General features: G+C 39.2%; 2 protein-coding genes across 4 annotated transcripts; both read right to left on the bottom strand.

The window, feature by feature from the left end:
- Positions 1-2,211: 2,211 nt before the first annotated feature.
- On the bottom strand, positions 2,212-13,254 carry SMIM11 (small integral membrane protein 11). 3 transcript variants are annotated; one of them, XM_048495189.1, is made up of 5 exons: positions 13,204-13,254; positions 8,758-8,865; positions 7,464-7,574; positions 3,842-4,022; positions 2,212-2,407 (listed from the first exon to the last, which is right to left on the bottom strand). In XM_048495189.1, the coding sequence occupies exons 3-4, from the start codon at positions 7,479-7,481 to the stop codon at positions 3,855-3,857; spliced, it is 186 nt and encodes a 61-aa protein (XP_048351146.1). In that variant the 5' UTR covers positions 7,482-7,574; positions 8,758-8,865; positions 13,204-13,254; the 3' UTR covers positions 2,212-2,407; positions 3,842-3,854. The 3 variants fall into 3 exon arrangements, with proteins under 3 accessions (XP_048351146.1, XP_048351147.1, XP_048351148.1); XM_048495190.1 differs by lacking the exon at positions 8,758-8,865 and adding an exon at positions 11,424-11,609 and having other exon boundaries at positions 13,204-13,248; XM_048495191.1 differs by lacking the exon at positions 8,758-8,865 and having other exon boundaries at positions 13,204-13,222.
- Positions 13,255-15,322: 2,068 nt separating this feature from the next.
- On the bottom strand, positions 15,323-15,700 carry KCNE2 (potassium voltage-gated channel subfamily E regulatory subunit 2). Its single transcript, XM_048494074.1, has one exon. The coding sequence runs from the start codon at positions 15,698-15,700 to the stop codon at positions 15,323-15,325; it is 378 nt and encodes a 125-aa protein (XP_048350031.1).
- Positions 15,701-20,490: the final 4,790 nt, after the last annotated feature.

Below are 20,490 nucleotides of genomic sequence, written 5' to 3'. Positions count from 1 at the left end.
TTCCTTTAAGAACAGTGATACAGATGTAGTGATGCCCTTGCAATTCTGATGACCTTTCATACATTTTAGATGCTTCCATAAAGGCTGGATGCAATGGGAATTGGGGGCTGCCAATCAGAGAAAGGAGGTGCAAGTCAGTTGAAGGCTTTATGTTAAGCAATCTTAATTCAAACATCAGTCCCACCACATTTAACAGAGCTTACTCCCAAGCATGTTCAAGTCTGCAGCCAGCCTCGTTTTTTGTATCTAGTATGATCTCCATCACATTCAACTTCACTAGCAAAGGCAGCTCACTGAATTGCCACAAGATGGCAGTATGAGATGCAACTATGTCTTAAGCAACTGTGGGAAAAATAGGTCAGATGCAGAAGGTCCTGATATATTGGCTGCTTCAAAGCAGCTATGGGGAGCTATGACTGAGGAAGAAGCTAAGCAGAGAGGGGGTTAAGCCTCTCCCTCTTGGGCTATTCTCCCAATCTCCTTGGCTTTGCAAGGGGATGTGGCAGAAGCATCCCAATGCAGCAGTTTTGAAGTTTTAAAAAAGGTTGATATAACATCAAGTTTGGCCCTACAGAACAAAATCCCCCAAGTTAAAAAGAGGGGGAGGGTTGAGCTTCCCTGGTTGTAATTAAAGACAAAATAGATCAGCAAGAATCAGTTATTTTTCTGTTAATGTGATGTCCCCTGGCCGATGGCTCCCAATGTGAAAGGAGTGGCAGGGAGCAAAGACAGAAGGGGAAAGGCAAAGCAATCCTCCAATTTTCCTTTCAGGCCCTCACATTTCTCTAAACAAACCTGCTACAGTTTGTTTTTAGAAAGGATCTCCAGAGTCCTTGAGTTTAGTTTACACTAACACTACTGCTACTAGCCTGGGATTCCCCAATTTTCACAGTTGTTAACTAGTTTACGAAAACTACAGAAAATGCACTGTGTCACCATTTACTGCTATTGTTAATAGTCTGTGCTTTTTCTTAAGCACATCCAAATTTTACATTATTTAATTTCACCTTCTATTTGCAGCAATTTGTGATCCTATTGTTTACTATTTGTTTTCTTCATAAACTTGTGCCTGCATGTATGCCTGGTAAGGATTCATTACATGTATCTCACAAAGTGGGTTCCTGTCCACAAAATATTATGCTAAGATAACATAGGGTTGCCAGATACCTGAAGGAAAAAAAGTCCTGCTACTATAATAGAAGCTGAATAGGAAGTTATTTACCACATGACGGTATTTACCCAGCCAAGCTTCAGCTGCCTATTACACACATTAAAGAGACAGGACATTTTTCTCCAAGTCTGTTGGCAATCCTAGAATAAAAACATGCTAGAATTTAAGGTGCCTCAAGATTCTTGGTTATTATTATATCTGTTACATGTTTCTATGATATATGAGTTGTTAAAATCTTGCCTACGCTTTCCCACTGAGTTAGATAACTAACCTGGATATAGAATAAAAAAGTAAATTCAACATGGCTGCCTTGGAACTAGTGGATTCCTTTCTTCAAGACTTCAGAGAAGGTGATCCATCCCTAATAGTAACATCCTAGATATCTATACATCCATTATCTATGGTAGGAATATTTGTTATCATTCAGGCAACCTGAAGTGACATGCCCTGCAGAGCTGATTCAAAAAACATCAAAAGGTCATATTCAAGTCAATGGCTATTAAACACCCATGTGTCACTAGGGAAGAGAGAGTAAACCACATGTGTTTGCTACTCCAAATGAAATGAATAGAATGTGAAGAAATTCAGTTTTTTTTACCTACAATTTTACAGAGTTTAGCTTGGTAGAGAAGGTTACATTTTAAAGCCAAGATGACAAGGTACTTCCAGGAGTGAGGCACATCTGCCTTTTCAGCTAATGTAAAATCCTGCTTTCTTTCTCCATTCCACTGAAAACTAAATGTCATCCAAAGAAGTCCAGTCCAACTACAATTAATCAGGGTGAAGTCCCACTGAAACTGATAGAACAAGTGCCTCATAACTTGCTCATGTCCCATTGGTTTCCATGAGACATGGACATGAGATTATATTTCACCCATTTGGCGCCCACAGAAATTAACTGGGGAACGGTAGCAGTTCAGCAAATTATAAGGCATTTTTAAAAAGAACCTGGTTTGAAGGGAACAATATCCATTTGAACAATTTTAAATGGCTTTTAAAAATAATAGTAACCTTGCATAAAGGATTTCCAGTATAAGTCATTAGTGTTCTACAAAGAAAGCCTTTATTGTACAAATAGCCAGCAGAATGTTCTTATTAAATATACAAAAAACCAACATGTTATTCAAGTAAATGTTGCTCTTGAAACTTCATTCCTCTGGCAGATCTTTTGTGTTTCATTGAAGTCGTCAACTATCCCAGAAAAGGAATCCAAGCAAGTTGCCAAATGTCTAAAATCTGCACAAAGAACAGCATAGTTACAGTTGCAGAATCTGATAAAAATCAGTTTATCTTCCCACAGGGAAAGTCACATATGCAGCCAGAATTAAAATTCTTCAGCTATGATGCCATCGTAGGACATTTGCAGGACTCATGTCATAACTCTTCATGCTATTATGTTTCAGGATTGAACTATATGTTCCGTAGCCACCTCAGGCTATGAAGCCTTGGTCGCTGCTGCAAAGTGTTGTTCAAAGGAAGTGATCTAATGCAGTGGTGGGATTCAGCCGGTTCGCACCACTTCGGCAGAACCGGTTGTTAAAATGGTGCTTGTAAACAATCAGTTGCTAAATTATTTGATTTCCCACCACCGGAACCGGTTGTTAAATTATTTGAATCCCACCACTGATCTAATGCGAAGAAGCAATGGAGCAAAAGCCTTTTTCCCAACCTACCATTTTGCCCTGCAACCTGCTTCCCACCAATTTTCACCCCTTCAAGGTTCCTGATTCACATAGGTTCCTGACTGGAAAGCAACGAAGTATTCTTAGGGAGGGCAAACACAATATGAAGCCACCCATTTGCTCAAATTTGGGGCTTCAAAATTTGCGGAACCCACTTTTGGAAATTTGAGAACAGAAATGAGGAGCCATGATGAATCAGCTGTTATGGGTGCTTTCAATTATGAAAAGTGGGGAGGTTCCACATAATGTTGGTTTCTAAGCCAAGTTTCCTTCTATGTTGGAAGCAAATATCAAATTCAATTAAAACAACAATGAAAGCAGACAGCAATGAAAGCAAACAACAGTGAAATATATTTCAATAAAAACAACAGTCAAACAGAAGCATTGTTTAACCATTAAAAAGCCTTCATAAATGAACAGGTTGCCGTCTGGCACTGAATAAAGCCAATACAAGCACCTCACAGATCTGTGAAGAGGTATTCCATGAATGAAGCATCTCAACTGAAATGGCTGATTTCTAAGAACAATGGGCTGATGAATAAGATTGCAAGCTCTGGGTTGGGAAATACCAGGAGATTTGGGGGGCAGAGCCTGAGGAGGGCAGGGTTTGAGGAGAGCAGGGACTTCAATGGGGTATTTTGCTATAGAGTCCCCTTCCAAAGCAGCCATTTTCTCCAGGTGAACTAATTTCTGTTGTAATGGCAGGAAATCTCCAGTCACCATCTGGATGCTGGCAACCCTACTGATCTAGGATAAGGAAGCCCCATTCGGAAATGTAGGAATTCTGAAATTTGTGATGTGTCCTTCAGCTGTAGGACTCCATACCAGGTCTTCCATACCAGCATACTTAAGATATAAGAGTTGTATCCTCACGTTTCCCCTTTCTGAATGGTTGTGTAAACTGAAGAATGCTAAATAACACACTGCTGTTAGTAATACCACCATGTTTCCATATTACCAAGCATTAGTCATGCCAATCTGACCATACCTCTTAAGACATCTCAGTTCTCTTTCTTCTCAGCTTCCCTTTTTTGTTTCTCTTCCTGTTCTTTTTTCATTTTTTCTTCAAGTCTTTTCCTCTGGTACATTTTCACCCCAGCAAATGCTAAGCAAAGGATTAATGTTTTAGCTGCTAAAATGTACATAAGCAGTGGAAAATTTTCCAATGCCTAAAATAGGAGGGGAAAAAAACACACAAACATGTATTCAACCAGAATATTTACAGGATAAACACAGAACTGTGTACTATGTGTAGATCCATGATAGTTAGGGTTCCCAGTTGACCCCTAATGGCATGTAATCCTTCATCAATTCGTGCCACTTCCCACCAAGATTCAGCAGGTGGTGGGCAGAAACAGGCCAGTGGAAGAGGAAGCTACATGCTTCCCTTGCACAATGACATCACTTCCAGCTTGATGTGGAAGAACCAGCATCGCGCTATGAGGGCACTATATCACTCTTTCCAAAAACTATGGAAACCACATGGCGCATGCTAGTGTTGTTCCTCCCTTTCCCTGGTATGATACTGCAACTTCTGTATCAAGCCAGAAGCGACATCATCGTGCAGGGGACACAGATTGCTTCATCTGAACCCGGATCTTTAAAACTCCCATTTAATGCCAGGAGGACCTGGAAATCCAAATGATTTGTTTCCTTCTTTTAAAAAAGAAAGAGTCAGAGATTTGCAGAGGCTGCAATTTAAAAGAAATAACTGGATCGGGGAGGGCATAGTTTACATTTTTCTCACAAACGATTTTACCACTGAATGCTGCCACCTCCAAGATGCTTTTACCCCATAGGAGTAAAATCCTGCCAGTTTTTTCAATCTATCTTATCCAATTCGCTTCCCTTCCCCCATGTAGCTTTTATCAGTGCAGGTCCAGAATCCCCTGAATAGCTGTTTTAGGAAGTCATAGAGACACCCTCCCCCACCCTTTTTTTTGTGGAAAAGTTAATTGGATCCAATCCTCTACTATATTCTGTAGTCTTCCCCATCAGAGATAAAAGCGGCTCAGAAATGGCAGTTTTTAGCAGTAAGAGGGTGTATGAGAAAGAAAGTTAGAACGCCCTTTCTGCTTCATCCTACACTGATCCCTTAAAACACAATCTCAGAAGTTGGATCTATAAAATAAGAAGAAATCAAGAAAAAATAATATGGAACTAGGTGTTTCATATTGTTTTGCCCTGAGCATTTCAAACAAGTGTGTACGATACAAAATTACTTCTTCTCCCCCTCCAACACACACTATTTATCATAGGCTTAAAACAGCAGAACCATACATTCCAAAGATTAAAAAAGAACACACCAAAAAGATATAACAATATGGTAACTAATAAAAATAAAACAAATAGAAGTAACTGCACATCATATATTATACTGTATAGCAATCATAAAATGCTTTTTATACAGAAGGGAATCAAAAATCATTGTTATCAACCTATAAATGATTAAATTGTCAGCATTCAAAAAACCATGATATTTGGATGGCTTTGGAACTTGTAAATATTTTTACCTATATAATATACAAACTAAAAACCAACACCTATGAAAAATATTCAGTGCGTATGTACCTAAACATATCCAATTGGTCAAATATATCCCAAACTGCCTCAGAAAGAATGCTATTAGCATGCCAGGATACCCTTTGCTGCAATCAACAGATAAATAACAGGCAGTATCCATTGACTTCAATGGCTTTAGATGGGAGTAACTCGGGTTAGGATTCCACTGATGATCTCTTACTCCTTAAATATGTGATCACATTTGCAATCATAAGACATGTGCTATTGGATCCTCTGGGATAGGATAATACACAGTTTCATTAATTCTTTATTAAGCCAGACGCCAGAAACCTGTACTTTATCACCTTTGCATCATAAATGGCAATACTGTGTTATTTAAAATTTCTGCACCCCAACTTCTCCATTGAAGTTTCAGAAAGTTTATATAGACATAATTGAAAAAATGAAACAGCAGCATAAAATTAGCTGATTGAACAAGCAAAACTATTTAATACAAATATATAGAGAAAAGAAACCAAGAAGCAGAGAAACTGTTTAAAGGCACACATACATTGGCTAAGCAAAAGCAGGTGATAGGTGTTCTAAGGAAAAAGTGAAAAATGAATTGCCTAAAAGCATGGTAAAATAAAAACATTTTGTTGCTTGGTGCTTAAAAGACTAATCATCAGGCACTATCCTCAGGAAAGAGGAGGAGGGGGTTCTACAGTTTTAGAGACTCAACAAAATAGGTCTATTTTCCCAACATCTGACCAATTCTGAAGAATGTTTTTATGTTCACATGGCATTCAATTCTATCTGTTGTAGAATGACAATTTTTCTAAGATTTAAGTAAGTTGTTTTAAAGGGTTTGGCAAGTCAAATGCATTCCCAATGATGGGTCATAATTACCTTGCTATGACAGCTGTAACATTTCAAATTTCGCTCAAAAGCCTGAATGAGGGGTCATGCTAACTAAAGTACAGGAGTGAAATATTTACTGTAGTGCAATTTATCTAGGGACAAAAAATATGTGTTATGCAAAAAACAAATCAAGCAGAATCAAGGTAAGGTTCTTGAAGCGGGGTTGGTCCATGCTGTGCCTTTGAGAGATGAGGAGAATTAACCTCTTCTCTAGTCAAAATATAGACCACACACACACTGAAGCTCTCTCTGTTATGGTTTCCCAGGTTTACATGGACTTGGAAACCTTTGGTTTTCCCACTGTGGTTTCCCAGATCTATGTAGACTTGGTAAATGTTGGCGGAGAGCTCAGAGCTTCAACTGAAGGTTGGACTGAAGTTGAAGGTCTCCCCCACATTTCTCCTGGACACCATTTCCCAGGTCTAAATGGACATGGGAAATGATCTGAGGTGGGGAACACAGTCTTTTTATTTGGTAATATTCGTGTTCAGATTTTAGAAACCAGAAAATATTTGGTTAAAAGATGAATAAAGCTGATAGTTATTGGCTGTACTGAAAATTTCCAGGTTTTTAAAACCCAAACTTTACTGAATAAAATAGACTGTGCTCACCCCTAGTCAGAGATGCTCTTCTAGGCTGAATTTCCATTGAGCAGGGGTTTGGACTAGACGGCCTGTATGGCCCCTTCTAACTCTATGATTCTATTATTTTCTATGAGCAAAAGTAAAAGCAATGCCCAGTCTATTATTTTTGCTCATTTTAACATTTCCTGTTAATAAAGCAACCATATTATCATACCATTCTTTGCTTTGAATGTCATCTGTTATAGTTCAAGGGTGTTTAGTTCTATTATTTTGATAAGCAACAAGGACCATGTGGAGTTAGGAAAGGCTTTCACTGCACACTACAAACAAAGAAGATCAGACATTCTTCTCTTGAGATAAGCTGGCACCTTCCTGAAGCTCAGAAACAAGAAATGGACATGCATAGAAACAGGAAGACCAGTCTGCAAAGCAATAAATTCACAGGGAGCAAACTACAAATGTTAGCAAGCTGTGGCACTGAACAACTGTTTTTAAACAAAGCACTGAATTTTCACAAAGCCATTCGTCAATGACACAGAATGTACTGAACTCTCTTTTTAATTCTACAGTTTTCACAGCTATTATAAGCTAAAGTGTCCTCACCTTCCAATTCAATAACATCTTGAGTCTTTCGTGAGGTCAAGGCTTTTACTTCAAGCTGAACCAAACAGAACTCGTCAGATTTATAAAAAACCAGCAGGGTTAAAAAGCCCCCTGAAAAAAAAATTAGGAATGTTAGTGCCTCACATATACAGTGGCAGAATCAGCAGATAAAAATATCCATCCAATCTATTTGAATGCTAGAAGTTCCCTTCCCCTGCTGTTTGGAGAGAACTTTCAAGAAAGTTCTCACAGTGACAGAAATGGGAATCCTTCAGCACTGAGTGACAAGCAGTGTCCAGCTGGAGTGTCACAGAGAGCAGAGAATGTACTGCCTATGGACAGGTGCCAGATCTTTATATGGAGATGGCTATCCCCTTCCACATAGAGCAGATTTCAGCAGATATCAGCTAAGTGACGCTGACTGCTTTGCAAACATCCCATACACACAGACCCAAATCCTGTTCAAGTTCTGTTTTTAACTGTATTTATGATAATAGTACTGTGATGATTTTATATATGATTTTTTTATGTTGTGCACTGCCCTGAACCCTTCTGGGATAGGGCGGTATATTAAATCAAATAAATAATAATAATAATTATATGTTCTTATTAAATGATTGAAACTCAGCTGAAAGCTAATCTCCCAACCCCCCACCCCCACACACAGCAAGTGTGTTTTTCTTTATCTTAACTGATGTCAGACCTGGAATATCTAGGGCTGGACTTAATCTCCTGCTACTCTTGAGTTGAAAAAAAAACCCACCCTGCGACAGCATTAGTAAAATAGATGGAAGTCAAGGCAGCTTCCATAGACTCCATGAAGAGACAACTGTCTTTTATTTATTATAGCCAAGAATGAATTTGGTTCTCTGCCAATGCAAGACACAGGTGGGAAGTTAAATATTTGAACGTTCTGACTTCCACGTAAATTAATTTAGGACTGCAGTTGCAACTTGAAGTTATTCCATAATGCCATGCCCATATCCATTTTCAGTACCTACTATGCAAGGCTACCAATCAGCAGTACTTCCTCTGTCCCAGCATTAGCTTTGTACACTTAAACTGTTTCTATGTTTAACTTTCATTTGTATCAGCTGGACCATGCACAACACACACACACACACATTGTGTGTGTGCATCAATAAGCAAAAATTTCTACTTCACTCTAACAGAAGCACAGGTTTTTTCAAAATATTAACAGAAATTTAAAAGGGAACATCACATATTGTGCTTTCAAAGTCAAGTTCTCAAAGTCCTGGATCATTTTCTGAGATAAAGAGGAAATGCAAGTTACCTGTTGTGATTTGTTGACTTGGAAATATAAAGTCCCTCTGAACCAGGGATGCCAACCTCCAGGGATCACCTGGAATTTCAGCTCCTCTCCAGACTAGAGAGATCAGGTCTGCTGGGAAAAATGGCTGCTTTGGTGGGTGGACTCTATGGCATTGTACCCTACTGAAGTCCCTGTCCTCCGCAGGCTCCATCCCAAATCTCAAGGAGTTTCTCAATCTAGATCTGGTAACTTTAACCCCATCCCCTGCTGGCAATCAGGGGGGACCTGGCAACCCTACTCTGACAAATGTATGATGGGATGGAGGTGAAGTATGACAAAGATTTAATTCAGTTTAACAACCTTCAATAAGAGTATCGAGGTCTTCACACAAACAGCAGAACAAGATAATTGCTAATGGACAGAACAGACTGAATATTTTGTTACTAGTTTCAAAAAGATACCACACGAGAGATGGAGAGTTAAATGCATATAATTAGGAGGGTCATTAGTTTTGGCCCTCAAGCCCAAAGAAGGCCTCAAATTTTGGCATGTTAATTTTCTGGCAGTTGAAAAGGTTTGGAATTTGTTGTTATACACATTATGTGTTGCATTTTTATGGTTAGAGGGTTCAGAAAATGGAAGTGGTCCAGGCATCTGGACATCTGCAGGGGCCTGCAAATAACAAAACCCTGATTCCCAGTTCCTGATAGCTATTTCATGTGAAGATAAATTTATAGCTTATCTATTCTCAGACTCTCTAGTCCATTGCTAATCTCTCCTTTTCTGCCCACCCCCGCCCCAGGACCTAGAAACAGTCCCAAATATCTACACACATACATTTGGAACCCTGTGGAGGCAGAAGTAAGTATGGAATATGACTCAAACCACAAAAGAGTTGGCATGGAAAGGGTTACATATTGAGTATTGAGGGTTACTATTGAGTGGTTTCTTCGCTCTAAACCAGTGGTTCTCAACCTTCCTAATGCTGCAACCCTTTAATACAGTTCCTCATGTTGTAGGGACCCCCAACCCTAACATTTATCCATTTTACAGATGGAAAACTCTGATGCAGAGAGTCTTAGGCGACCCCTGTGAAAGGGTCGTTCGACCCCCAAAGGGGTCGCGACCCACAGGTTGAGAACCGCTGCTCTAAACTAAGCTGGATTTCTTTCTTTTTTAAACGTCTGATTAAATTTTATTAGGAACCAAAGGAACAAAGTACAAGAGGGCATAAAACATAAAACAGCACTACAACACAATGCAGAATAATTACTAAACCTAAACATTCAGAACTAATGAGTCATCTTAAAGTAGCAAAACTAATGGACTCTCTATAAATTGCAGAAGTCCATCACGAAATTGGGGAAGTTATGGATGTCAAAAATCAAGAATGGGCAGCAACTCTCAAATCCCATTCCTCAACCACACTATTTCCTTCCAGCCCACCCGGCACACACATAATACTCCTTGGAAACAATGATTACTTTAACATCTAAACAAAAATTATACAAAATCAGGACCATAATTCATCTTCTAAGGAAGCAGCTATTAGACATACCCACTACAGACACATAACCACTTGACATAGAGGGATAGCATTTAAAAAAAAGGAAGACAAGAAATTCATTTAACCAAGGCCTGTACACCCCAAAATAACAATGCTTCAAACATAAAATAACTCCAATAAAAACCCATCCCCAAAACTACAGAAGCTTAAAGTAAAATCAATGTGGACGAGCAAGAAAAAAATCAGAGTAAATACAATGAAGAAGAAGAAGAGTTGGATTTATATCCCCCCTTTCTCTCCTGTACAGAGACTCAACGGGGCTTACAAACTCCTTACCCTTCCCCCCCTCACAACAAACACCCTGTGATGTGGGTGGGGCTGAGAGAGCTCCGAGAAGCTGTGACTAACCCAAAGTCACCCAGCTGGCGTGTGTTGGAGTGTACAGGCTAATCTGAATTCCCCAGATAAGCCTCCATAGTTCAGGCAGCAGAGCAGGGAATCAAACCTGGTTCCTCCAGATTAGAGTACACCTGCTCTTAACCACTACGCCACTGCTGCAACATATATGCCAGCAATGAGAAGCTGACATAAGTTGGGAGGTGTTTGCTTTTAGTTCAAAATCTGTTCTCTTTCTCTCTTGCTCTTCCTCCAGTTTTTAAAAATAACTGTTTTTCTTTCTAGATATGATACAAATGACCACCAGAGATTTTACTGATGTCTTATATCGTGGATGACATAATAATCAAATCAAAACTAAGGAGAAAATAAAATTGGCCTCAAACGCCAAATCTGCAACACATTTTCCAATTTCCAATGCCATGTGATGCCCTTCGTGATTTCCAGGAAAGAGATATGTTCTTCCTGGCCCTTCTTCTGAAAAGTGGCCTTTGGGAATTAGTTATACACACTGGCATACAGTCATACCTTATGGTTGTCAAGGATATGTTTACAGCAATCTGGGCTCAATGGGATATACTCCTTCACCTCACTTTGGGGCAGATAGTTACTATGCTACATGATTATGGCATGGGCCCCCAAAATGGGCCCCCAAAACATCTGCAGCGGGATTAGAATCCAAGTGACAAAAAAACCCTACACTCTTGTCTTTCTCCTTCCCCTTGCTTTGGCTGTTTGTCCACCCTGCTAGCCTACATCTCTTGCCACTGCCATGTACACGAACCTTGCTCTATACTGTTACCCACACTGAAATAGGCTCAAGACGACAATCAACCAAGTTGTGGCTGACCAAATATAGCCAACTGGCCACCTGTTGTTTGACCCAAGGATATCCGTGCAGAGATAGAAGCCACCATTACGGTGGCACCTGGTGGCAGTGATAGCAGAAATCAGGTCTTTCTCTCTGGCCCTGCTGAAGCATACAAAAACAGTTACTTGGTTGAAAAGGAGGCATCACCCAATCGGTTCTGCTATTTTATCTCAACGTGCTCTAAAATGTACAGTGCTGATTCATGCAAGCTTACATTTATAGTGTGTTATTTTAGAATCATGGATACCCAAGGTTCATAAAATAATGCAACTGTCACTGTGCAATGTTGTTAGAATTTCACTTCCATTCAGGTAATTCTACAGTTTTCTACCTTCCATGATCAAGATAAAAGCAGCAGATAGCCCCTCCATAGAACATGGATGGTGAGGTGACCCCTCTGGACATTCTACTGCACAGTTTCCATATGTCTTTGATTCAGCTGTTTCCTTAGAAATGCAGAACCCTCTAGCCACCAGTTAACACAGAAATGCCATCATAACAGAAGCACATCAAATGGTCAGAGTGAATTACCCAAAAGACCCAGGAAAACAAAACTGCTTAGCGCCAGGGTGAACAGGAACAAGCAGCCAAATGGCCATTTCAGTGGCAACCAACCACATTTATGATGTTCCACTTAACAAGTGATTTGCACGCCGAAGCAGAAATACTACCACTTTCCTGATACCACTCAACACAGGGAGTTTGTGAGGGTAATTCTGACATTCACATATTTTGCAATGGATCCTTTGCAAAACCTATCTGCCCTGGATACCTTGTTTCAAAACTCTCAAATTATGAATGTATGCTATTAAAATTTTGTCTGGTCAGGCAAAACCTTGGATGAAAAATGAAAGTGGGAGGTGGTTTTGTTTTTTTCAGAGAGGTACAAGCATATACATTCTTGCTGAAAGCAGGGGTGAAGAAGTAAGAGCAACCTGTGTTGAGTATGGGAGAAGTAATCTGGGACATCGTTAGGCTTGTGTTTGTTCTAGAACTCTCCTTAGACCAAGAACAAGACAATAATAATTTGAATTGCAGTATAACCAAAAAGCTTATTTGCCTCTGCAAACAAGCATCCGTGAAATCAACTACTGCACTGTAAATTTTAGTATGAGAACGAGAAAGCTTCTGAACTACAGATGCCTGGAGACAATAAAACAGGGCGGCCTTTAGTTGAACTTACTCCCCACCTCCGGAAAAGTGTTTAAATTTCTGGGCTGCTTTCAACAGAGTACTTGGGAGCAAAGCCCAACTGCATTGAAAGGGGTTATTTCCAAGTCGGCAGACATAGGAGGAAGCTGCAAAGTTAGCTCATAAAGGCCTGTAAAACTCCATGAAACTTACTTCTGAGTAAACACAGGCCCAACGAAAATTTTGAACATGGTTAAATCAAACATTGCAACAAAGGAGCAAAGCAGAATTTTAGTCCCCCATCTTTGCTGCGCATTTTTCAGCTGCACTTAATGCGGCAGGGCTTGCTGCTCAACTAATGTGTTAAGAATTTCAGCCGTGGGAATTTAAAGAAACCAAACGACTAAGCACTAATATCACAGTAATAGTTCTTTAAGCCCGTAAAATACAAGAAATAAGGCCAACACTATACATTTTCATGAGGTTAACTCATTCCAATTCAGAGTTTATTTTGTCATTGTCATGCATTTTTCGATTTAAAAACCAAGCTCGCTTACAGTACCTTAAGCGTCATCGTAGACAGCCATTAAGCATAGAAAGGTTACAAACTACAACTCCCAGAATCCTTTGCTGTTAGAAAAATGCAAGTTCCTGTATTGCACTAAACGCCTTTTCGTAATAGACCTGCAGGGGGCAGAAGGTCCAGGTTATGTTTCACGATTAAGGGAGTAATGAAGCGCATGTAATAAAGAAGAGAACCACCTGTTTACACGTTTCTTTTACTTGGGCGAGTTACCATTGTTAGATGTACATTATAGAACGTTTGTGCAGATTTGGGATATGTTTAGAGATTTTTTTTCCTCCCCAAATTTTAATATTGGAATCAGTGTTAATACAGTACAACCATGCCCAGTGCTATTCTGAAAAAGGATAGATCCCAAAGTGATCACGACAAAGCTGGATTACAAGGTACTAGCCCACTTGACTGATGGGAGGGGGGCACACATTTATGGGGGTTTAGTTGTTGTTATTTTTTGCAAAGCACAAATTTTTTCTTCCAGCGCCATGGAATACAACTTATGAATGAAATACTGAGGAGTACATTTCCAGTTTTCCCAATATAGCATTAAAAATAATGCAGTAAAGCAGCTACGCTTTCCAGAAAAGTGATTTCAGCTCATTAGAAAACTCACTTGAGAATATGCAGTCTTGATAATATTCTGTGTTGGTAGATGACTCCATTGGTACTGCCTGTGCTGATCAATTCTGAGATCCAGAATTGTTAAAAGTTTTTAGAGCAAATCAAGACATCTTTCCCTAGTTCTTGAGACTATGGAGTCCAGACACCAGCATAGATCACAAGATTAATACATGAAGGCACCATCCCCCTCAAATTCTGGCAAAGATCTTAACAGAGCCTACATAGTACTGTACAAGTAAGCATGTGCTTTGAGTGTTGAATACTTAAGGTCCTACCTTTTGCAAGGTTTCTGATCAAGTCAGGAGAACCTACACATGTGCAACTCATACACACAGATGATCTAGTCACCTTTACCCTGGGGAAAAGAAGGTCAAGGCAGACAACATGACTGCTTTACAAATATCTGAAGAGTTATTGCATGGAAGAGGGCAAAAAATATATGAACAACTCTGCTGGATCAGACCAGTGGTCCATCTGTTCCAGCATCCTGAAGTCAAAAAAGATTCCAAAGCTTGAATCTCTAAATACTAGACAACCAGTTCATAAAAGACTGTTGTGCTTGATTTTTGTGGATTGAAGCATGATAAAGAGCGTAACTATGTATCATGTTTTCCCTTGGGTCCTCCCAGGTCTGTACAAACATCAAATGTGCCTAGAATTTAATCCCAGGCAAGCAGGGGCCAAAATTGAATCTGTGATCTGCAGGCAAAGTGGGCTTCAGCTTCTTCTCCACCATTTTTCCAATCTGAAATGACCCCAGGGGGCAAATTAGAAGTTCAAAAATATGCTAGTACCGTTTGCCTGATGGTGCAATCCTATGTATACCTGTTTAGCAGAACAGCTAGATTTGAGTTTGGTAGCATCGTAAAGATTAACAAGATTTTCAGGGTATAAGTTTTCGAGAATCCAAGTTCACTTTGTCAGATAGTTCTTGAAAGTTTACACTCCCAAAATTGTGTCGTCTAAAGCGCTTCTGGACTTGAATCCAGCTGTTCTGCTGCAGACTAACATAAAATTATTTAGCAGAAAGTCCCATTGAACTCATTGCAGCTTACTTTGAGGAACCACTGACCAGATTCACATTTAATTTTTTTTTCTGTGTATGAGCAGAATCCAGAAGGTGTTTCATGAAGATCTGATTTAAATGATTATTGTATAACTGGCTGTTTCCTCCTGTTTTCTTTATTAAAGCAAGAGAAACATTTGTGGGTATTTTACCTGGAATTTTAATTTAGCCTTGCTTAGCAGCTCACAAGGGCTATTGCCAAGAACATAAAATCACAAATCAGCTTCCTCATACTTTGCATCTTGGTCACATGGGCTTAAAACAGATAACACATCTATTTGCCTGAAACTATTTACATGATGTTGATTAATATTTAACTTATTTTGAAAGGCACAATGACCTAGTACTCTGGCCTGTCCTACAGACATCATGATTTATTCTTCCATCTTTCTCAACTCACGTTGTGTTGATTTCTCAAGCAGAACTTGGGGTCAGTTTGTCCTTTGCCCCAACATTTGCATGAACAGTGCACTTAAGAAAATTTTGGAGCTGGGTTTGGATTTTGCACTTTTCCTCCCAGTCATCAACAATATATTGGTGATAAGGGTCATTGGAGTGCTCTCGCCTTTTCGATTTTACAGTGCTCACTAAGATTGACACAACAATAAAGGAGAAGATGCCAATCATCACCATGAGATACAGAATGACATAATCAAGGTTTTCGGCTTCAAGTCTGCTTTGCAGTCCCTTTTCTTCATTGGTGGTATTTTGACGCCAGTTATTCATATAGTTGACAAATATATCCTTGAAAGTTTTTTCCAGAGACTGGGTGAAATTCTGCAATGCATCCATGTTTTCAGTGAATTGTTTCTAAAAACAATAAAGGACAGATTAGTTATCTGTGGCTACTTCCATGAGGGTGATTTTCTTTGCCCTGGCTCTGAAACTGCTGCATGGTTTCTAGAAGCATTCATATGACCTGCCCTTCCTTCCACTCCCCTTCCATCACCTGCCAGTTTCTCTCTTTTTCTCTGATGTTTCCAGAATCTGCTTTCATTTATGAAAGCATCTGAGTCAAAACAGGTTAACCCCATTTGGACAGGAGAGTGTAGATTTTCAAACCTTGCTGCCCACATCTGATGCCATTCTCTCAGGCAACCATTAATCCTACACATACCAATAAACTTTTGCCAGCATTTATTTTTTAAAAAGGGCAATATTCTATGCCAATAATACTATAGCAATTTGCTATAGCAATACAGCAATGTATACTATTGGTCTTGTTAAAAGGCCGGCAAGATTAGGAAAAGGGAAGGAAAACCAATAACAGTCCACTGTGAATGTCTGCTAAAATATCAGGCAGATGATCTCAGTAATCTTTCTGCAAGCATAAAGTCATAAGAAGCAGATGATTTGATTTATGACAGGATCAGTTGTCAACGCATGAAATGTGAACTGAAAACAAATGAAGACAAAAAATAAAAACGGGATTTTAAATTGGTGCAGCTTTGTAGTTAGGAACATGGACTCTGATGTGGTTGTGTAACCTCAGCTTGTGGGTTCTGTGGGGCAGTACTTGGAAGGAGTTGCAAAGAACCAATTTTTAAACAACAAAATGGTTTACTTTTCTTTACAATTAACACTTGTAAAACATCAACATTTAACGTTACAATTCAAGGTCCTGTTCAGGTTGCATTTCAAGTCCTTCTATTTACAGTCTACTGATATTGCCAAGTCCAAATTCTTCTTTGCTGGTGGTTGGTTTTGAAGACTCCAAGGGCTTGATGAACAGGTTGCAACATGATGAAGGTTTCCAGGAGAACTCTCACCCATTACAACCACAAAAGAAAACCCTGAAACAATAAACTCCAACATTTACAACATAGCAAAACAACAACTACCTTCCCAGTAGTTCCCAACAATATTGAAATTACCTTAACAAGGTGTTAAGGGCTTATAGAAATCAAGGTCCAAGTCTGGTAGCCTTGCTTCTTCTGCAAAAGAGCTCTTGCAGCCTCTCTGCTGCTCCGAGTCTCCACCCCCTTACTGGGTCAACCCATTCTGGGCCAACCCATTCTTATCATTTTCCTCAAAGGAGCTCAGGCTGACACAAATGGTCCTTCCCTTCTCAATCTCGTAACAACTCTAAAAAGGGAGATGGCTACTGCCTCAAGGTCACACGGTCAGAATGGTGGTACACATTAGCACAATACTTCAGATTTAACCCTCCTCTCCCCAAACCATCACACTTTATAACTCAGAATCAATCTGCATGTTTTGTTGGCAAACTGTGGTTATATTTCCCAACCTACACCAATTCATATGGTTGGACAAAGGTACAAATATCAGGGACTGAAGAGATCCTGGTGAACTGAAATTTAGCCTTAAAAAGCAGCCGTAAGAGGGGGAAAGTTGGATTGGGGCTAATATGCTGGGGAAGAGTGGGGTAATTTTCTCTTTGCCTTATCTCCAACAGTTGATACATACACAAATACTCTTGGGCTACCAGAGTAAATAACTGTCCCAGGATGACTTAGATAGAATAGATGGGAATAGTTAACTCATTCCTCAAGTCCTCTGACTATTCCAACAATCCAACTCCCTCGCCAGGTGTTTTTTTTTAACTAATCGATGTGTTGAGGAATTTGATCACAGACTGGATCTTACCATGCCTTCATTCACATAACTTGTTTTTAAAATCCAAGTCACTCCCCATTATTGTTAATTTGCAAGGCATTGACATCTTATGGATCCTGATTTCACATATTAAATTGTTGCTCATTTTCACAATCTTCCCATTCCATCTACCATTTTCCCTGCTTAGTTTTACATCAAGGTATAGCATTGGTTTAGGAATTAGAGATAACTTACCTACTTTGGACTTCTGTATAATGAGGTTCACAGCAATAGGGAAATCATCAGCTAGAAGAATTGTTTTGCCTTGTGCTGTACTGAATTATTTGCCTGGTACTGATCTATCTTTACAGTAAGTTAATTCTTAAATCTAATCTTACTGGGAAGTTAAACATTGGCTGACCTCCAGCTAGTAACCTTGATGCTTGACACCATACATAAAATACATTTTAGATCTGTAAGTTATTGAGATATAAAACTGAAAAGGAACCAGTTTTGTTATTTTCTTCTGAGCTATTCTCACTAGTTCAGTCCTGATGATGGTATGGTGCCCGAGTACAGGAATAGCTCTGGGTAGCACCAGCTTGTCAAAACTCAGAAGCTAAGTAGAACTGGATGGTTCTTGGATCGGAGATCACCAAGGAAGACCACAGAAAAAGGCAATAGCAGACCACCTTTGTTGATCTCTTGCCTTGAAAACCCAATGGTTCTGAGATTGCCATGAGCCAGCACACAATCATTATGATTATAGGTTTAGTGGGAGTGAAACAGTGAAATGGTGGGATAGAAAATTTCATCATAGTTGTTTGGTTGGCATTCCCATCTGAAATCAGCACTGTGACACCCATATAATGTATATTAGGTACAAAAATAATTCTATACACCAAGTTTATTCATACTACTCTTACTGCAAAGATTCCTTTAATGCAGAAAAAAATGCAGACTCTTTGAGGAAATTGTAATAGGTGCTCACAGATTACATGTAGACAGATGGACTGCAAGCCTCAAGCTGTTTACGTTTGGACTAATCTCACTGAGTACTCCAGTCTTGAAAATAATTAACATCCTGGACGCATGGAGTCTTCTTTGTACAAAAATCACATGCTATGGGTGTCAAGACTTCCAATGGGAACGTTGAAAAGCAATCCTAAACCCGTCTAGTTTAATCCTACTGAGTTTCTTAATGAGGCTTACTCCCAGAAAAGTGTGTTTAGGATTACACAGCTAGCGTATAAAGCTGTAAACTACCATAGATCATATGTTTGGAACAGAAAAAAAATGAGGTGTGTAGTTAGCCTCCTAACATCAATCCTAAGATTCCAGCACATTGTCCATGTCAGAACAATATCTACTACTTGCTGAATTTTAGGCCTTACATCATAGTGCCAGCCACTTACCTCAGGGGCTATAAACCAGAAAACACACCAAACAGGTCCAGATTGAAGAATCACGATCCATGAACTTCACAATCCCAATCATCCTAACATACTCTGTTCCTGGATCTAGTAGAACCACCAAAGTATGGAGTGGTACAGAATCAATAGGAAGATTCCAAATAGTGCAGGATCACTAAACCTAAAATCAACAGTTATTTCAACCTAATATATTACATATGGAAATATTTTGTGTGCTTTGCTATTTGATTTCTCCGATGTCAAAAAGCTCATAATGGTTTCCCAGTTAGCATCTTGTATATATACTCAGGAAATACCTGCTGTAAAGATCATTTCCATTTTATAGGTTGTTTTGCCCTTTAATGATTGCCAAAATGACACAGCTGGCCAGAACTACATTCTGTTAAAAAATGTCATTAACATTTATGATGTTGCCAATAAATTCTGAGAATTTCACAATCAACTCACCGTTTATTTGTTGTTTTTTCTTATGGATAAGGCGGAAGTAAAATGTAAGAAGCAGTAGAAATAATAGCTACATCTGAGCCAGCATGGTGTAGTGGTTAAGACCAGGTGGACTCTAACCTGGAGGACAGGATATGAAGTCTACTTTCTTCATTGTCCAACATGGGGGGCGGGGGGAGGTAGGAAGAGAGAAGCTAATACTTTTCTCACCAATTATTTTTCTGCTTAAATTCCTACTCCCAATGCCCCTTTCTGTTCTCAAAATTGCGAATACCCGTTTACCCTCTTAAATCAGGATCTGTTCCCTGTGGGGGGAAACTTTGGGTGAAGCAAAGAAGGCTGGAAGCGAAAATGTTACAAATACCTCCCACTGCCTGCTCTTCTGCTCAGAACTGCAGGCTCATCAGACAGTTTTTCTTTTTAAAAAAAACTCTGTAGTGGCATATTTCCATAAAACATACAATTTGTCTTTAAAAAAATCTTTTGCCTGAGTCATGAACTAATAAAAAGCAATCAATGCATTTTAACACCTTTCAATCACTGATCTTGCAACTTCCTTGAAATAAAAGTTTATAACATCTTTTAAAGCCTTATGAAGTTACATAAACATCATGATATTCTTAATCCATTTTCTTTTCCTGTATTTCCAGAAGTAGTCATAAGAAAACCTTACATTGATTTAGAACAGTAGTGTACAAAAAGACTGCAGTAGAGTTATGCAATTTTGGGGGCATGGTACGTGTTGGTTCAGATCCTTGAGCTCAGCTACACCTATTTAGCGCAAACTAATCCTAAATTAAATAAGTAGCAATGTACATTTACACATCTCACCTTCCTAAATTCTTCTGAAGAGAAACTGGTAATGTGGTTAGATGCACGAACAGTATGCATTACTTTTTTCCCGAAACAAAAAATGATTTAATCCAGTATAGCATTCATTGGGGGTATTCCTCTTCTGTCAGTGGAATAATTCTGCTTATTAGATACATATAAAGAATGACTGCATAATCTACTTCTATGAACTGGCTAAGTCGAAATAGCACAAGCTAGCATAATTCACTTAATTTACCAAGGGATTACCTCACAATTTGACACATAAACAGTTTCTAGCAGTGGAATCCTTAGGGCTACATGCACTGTGGGTGCTGT

The sequence above is a fragment of the Sphaerodactylus townsendi genome, linkage group LG04 (genome assembly GCF_021028975.2).
Source record: "Sphaerodactylus townsendi isolate TG3544 linkage group LG04, MPM_Stown_v2.3, whole genome shotgun sequence".
Taxonomy (NCBI): Eukaryota; Metazoa; Chordata; class Lepidosauria; order Squamata; family Sphaerodactylidae; genus Sphaerodactylus; species Sphaerodactylus townsendi.
Note: the sequence above shows the minus strand (reverse complement) of the source record. Positions and strands in the feature narration are given on the sequence as shown.

What these genes read in the sequence shown, in the direction of transcription:
- KCNE2 (XM_048494074.1), bottom strand. Translation starts at nt 15,700, where the DNA reads ATGGATGCATTGCAGAATTTCACCCAGTCTCTGGAAAAAACTTTCAAG.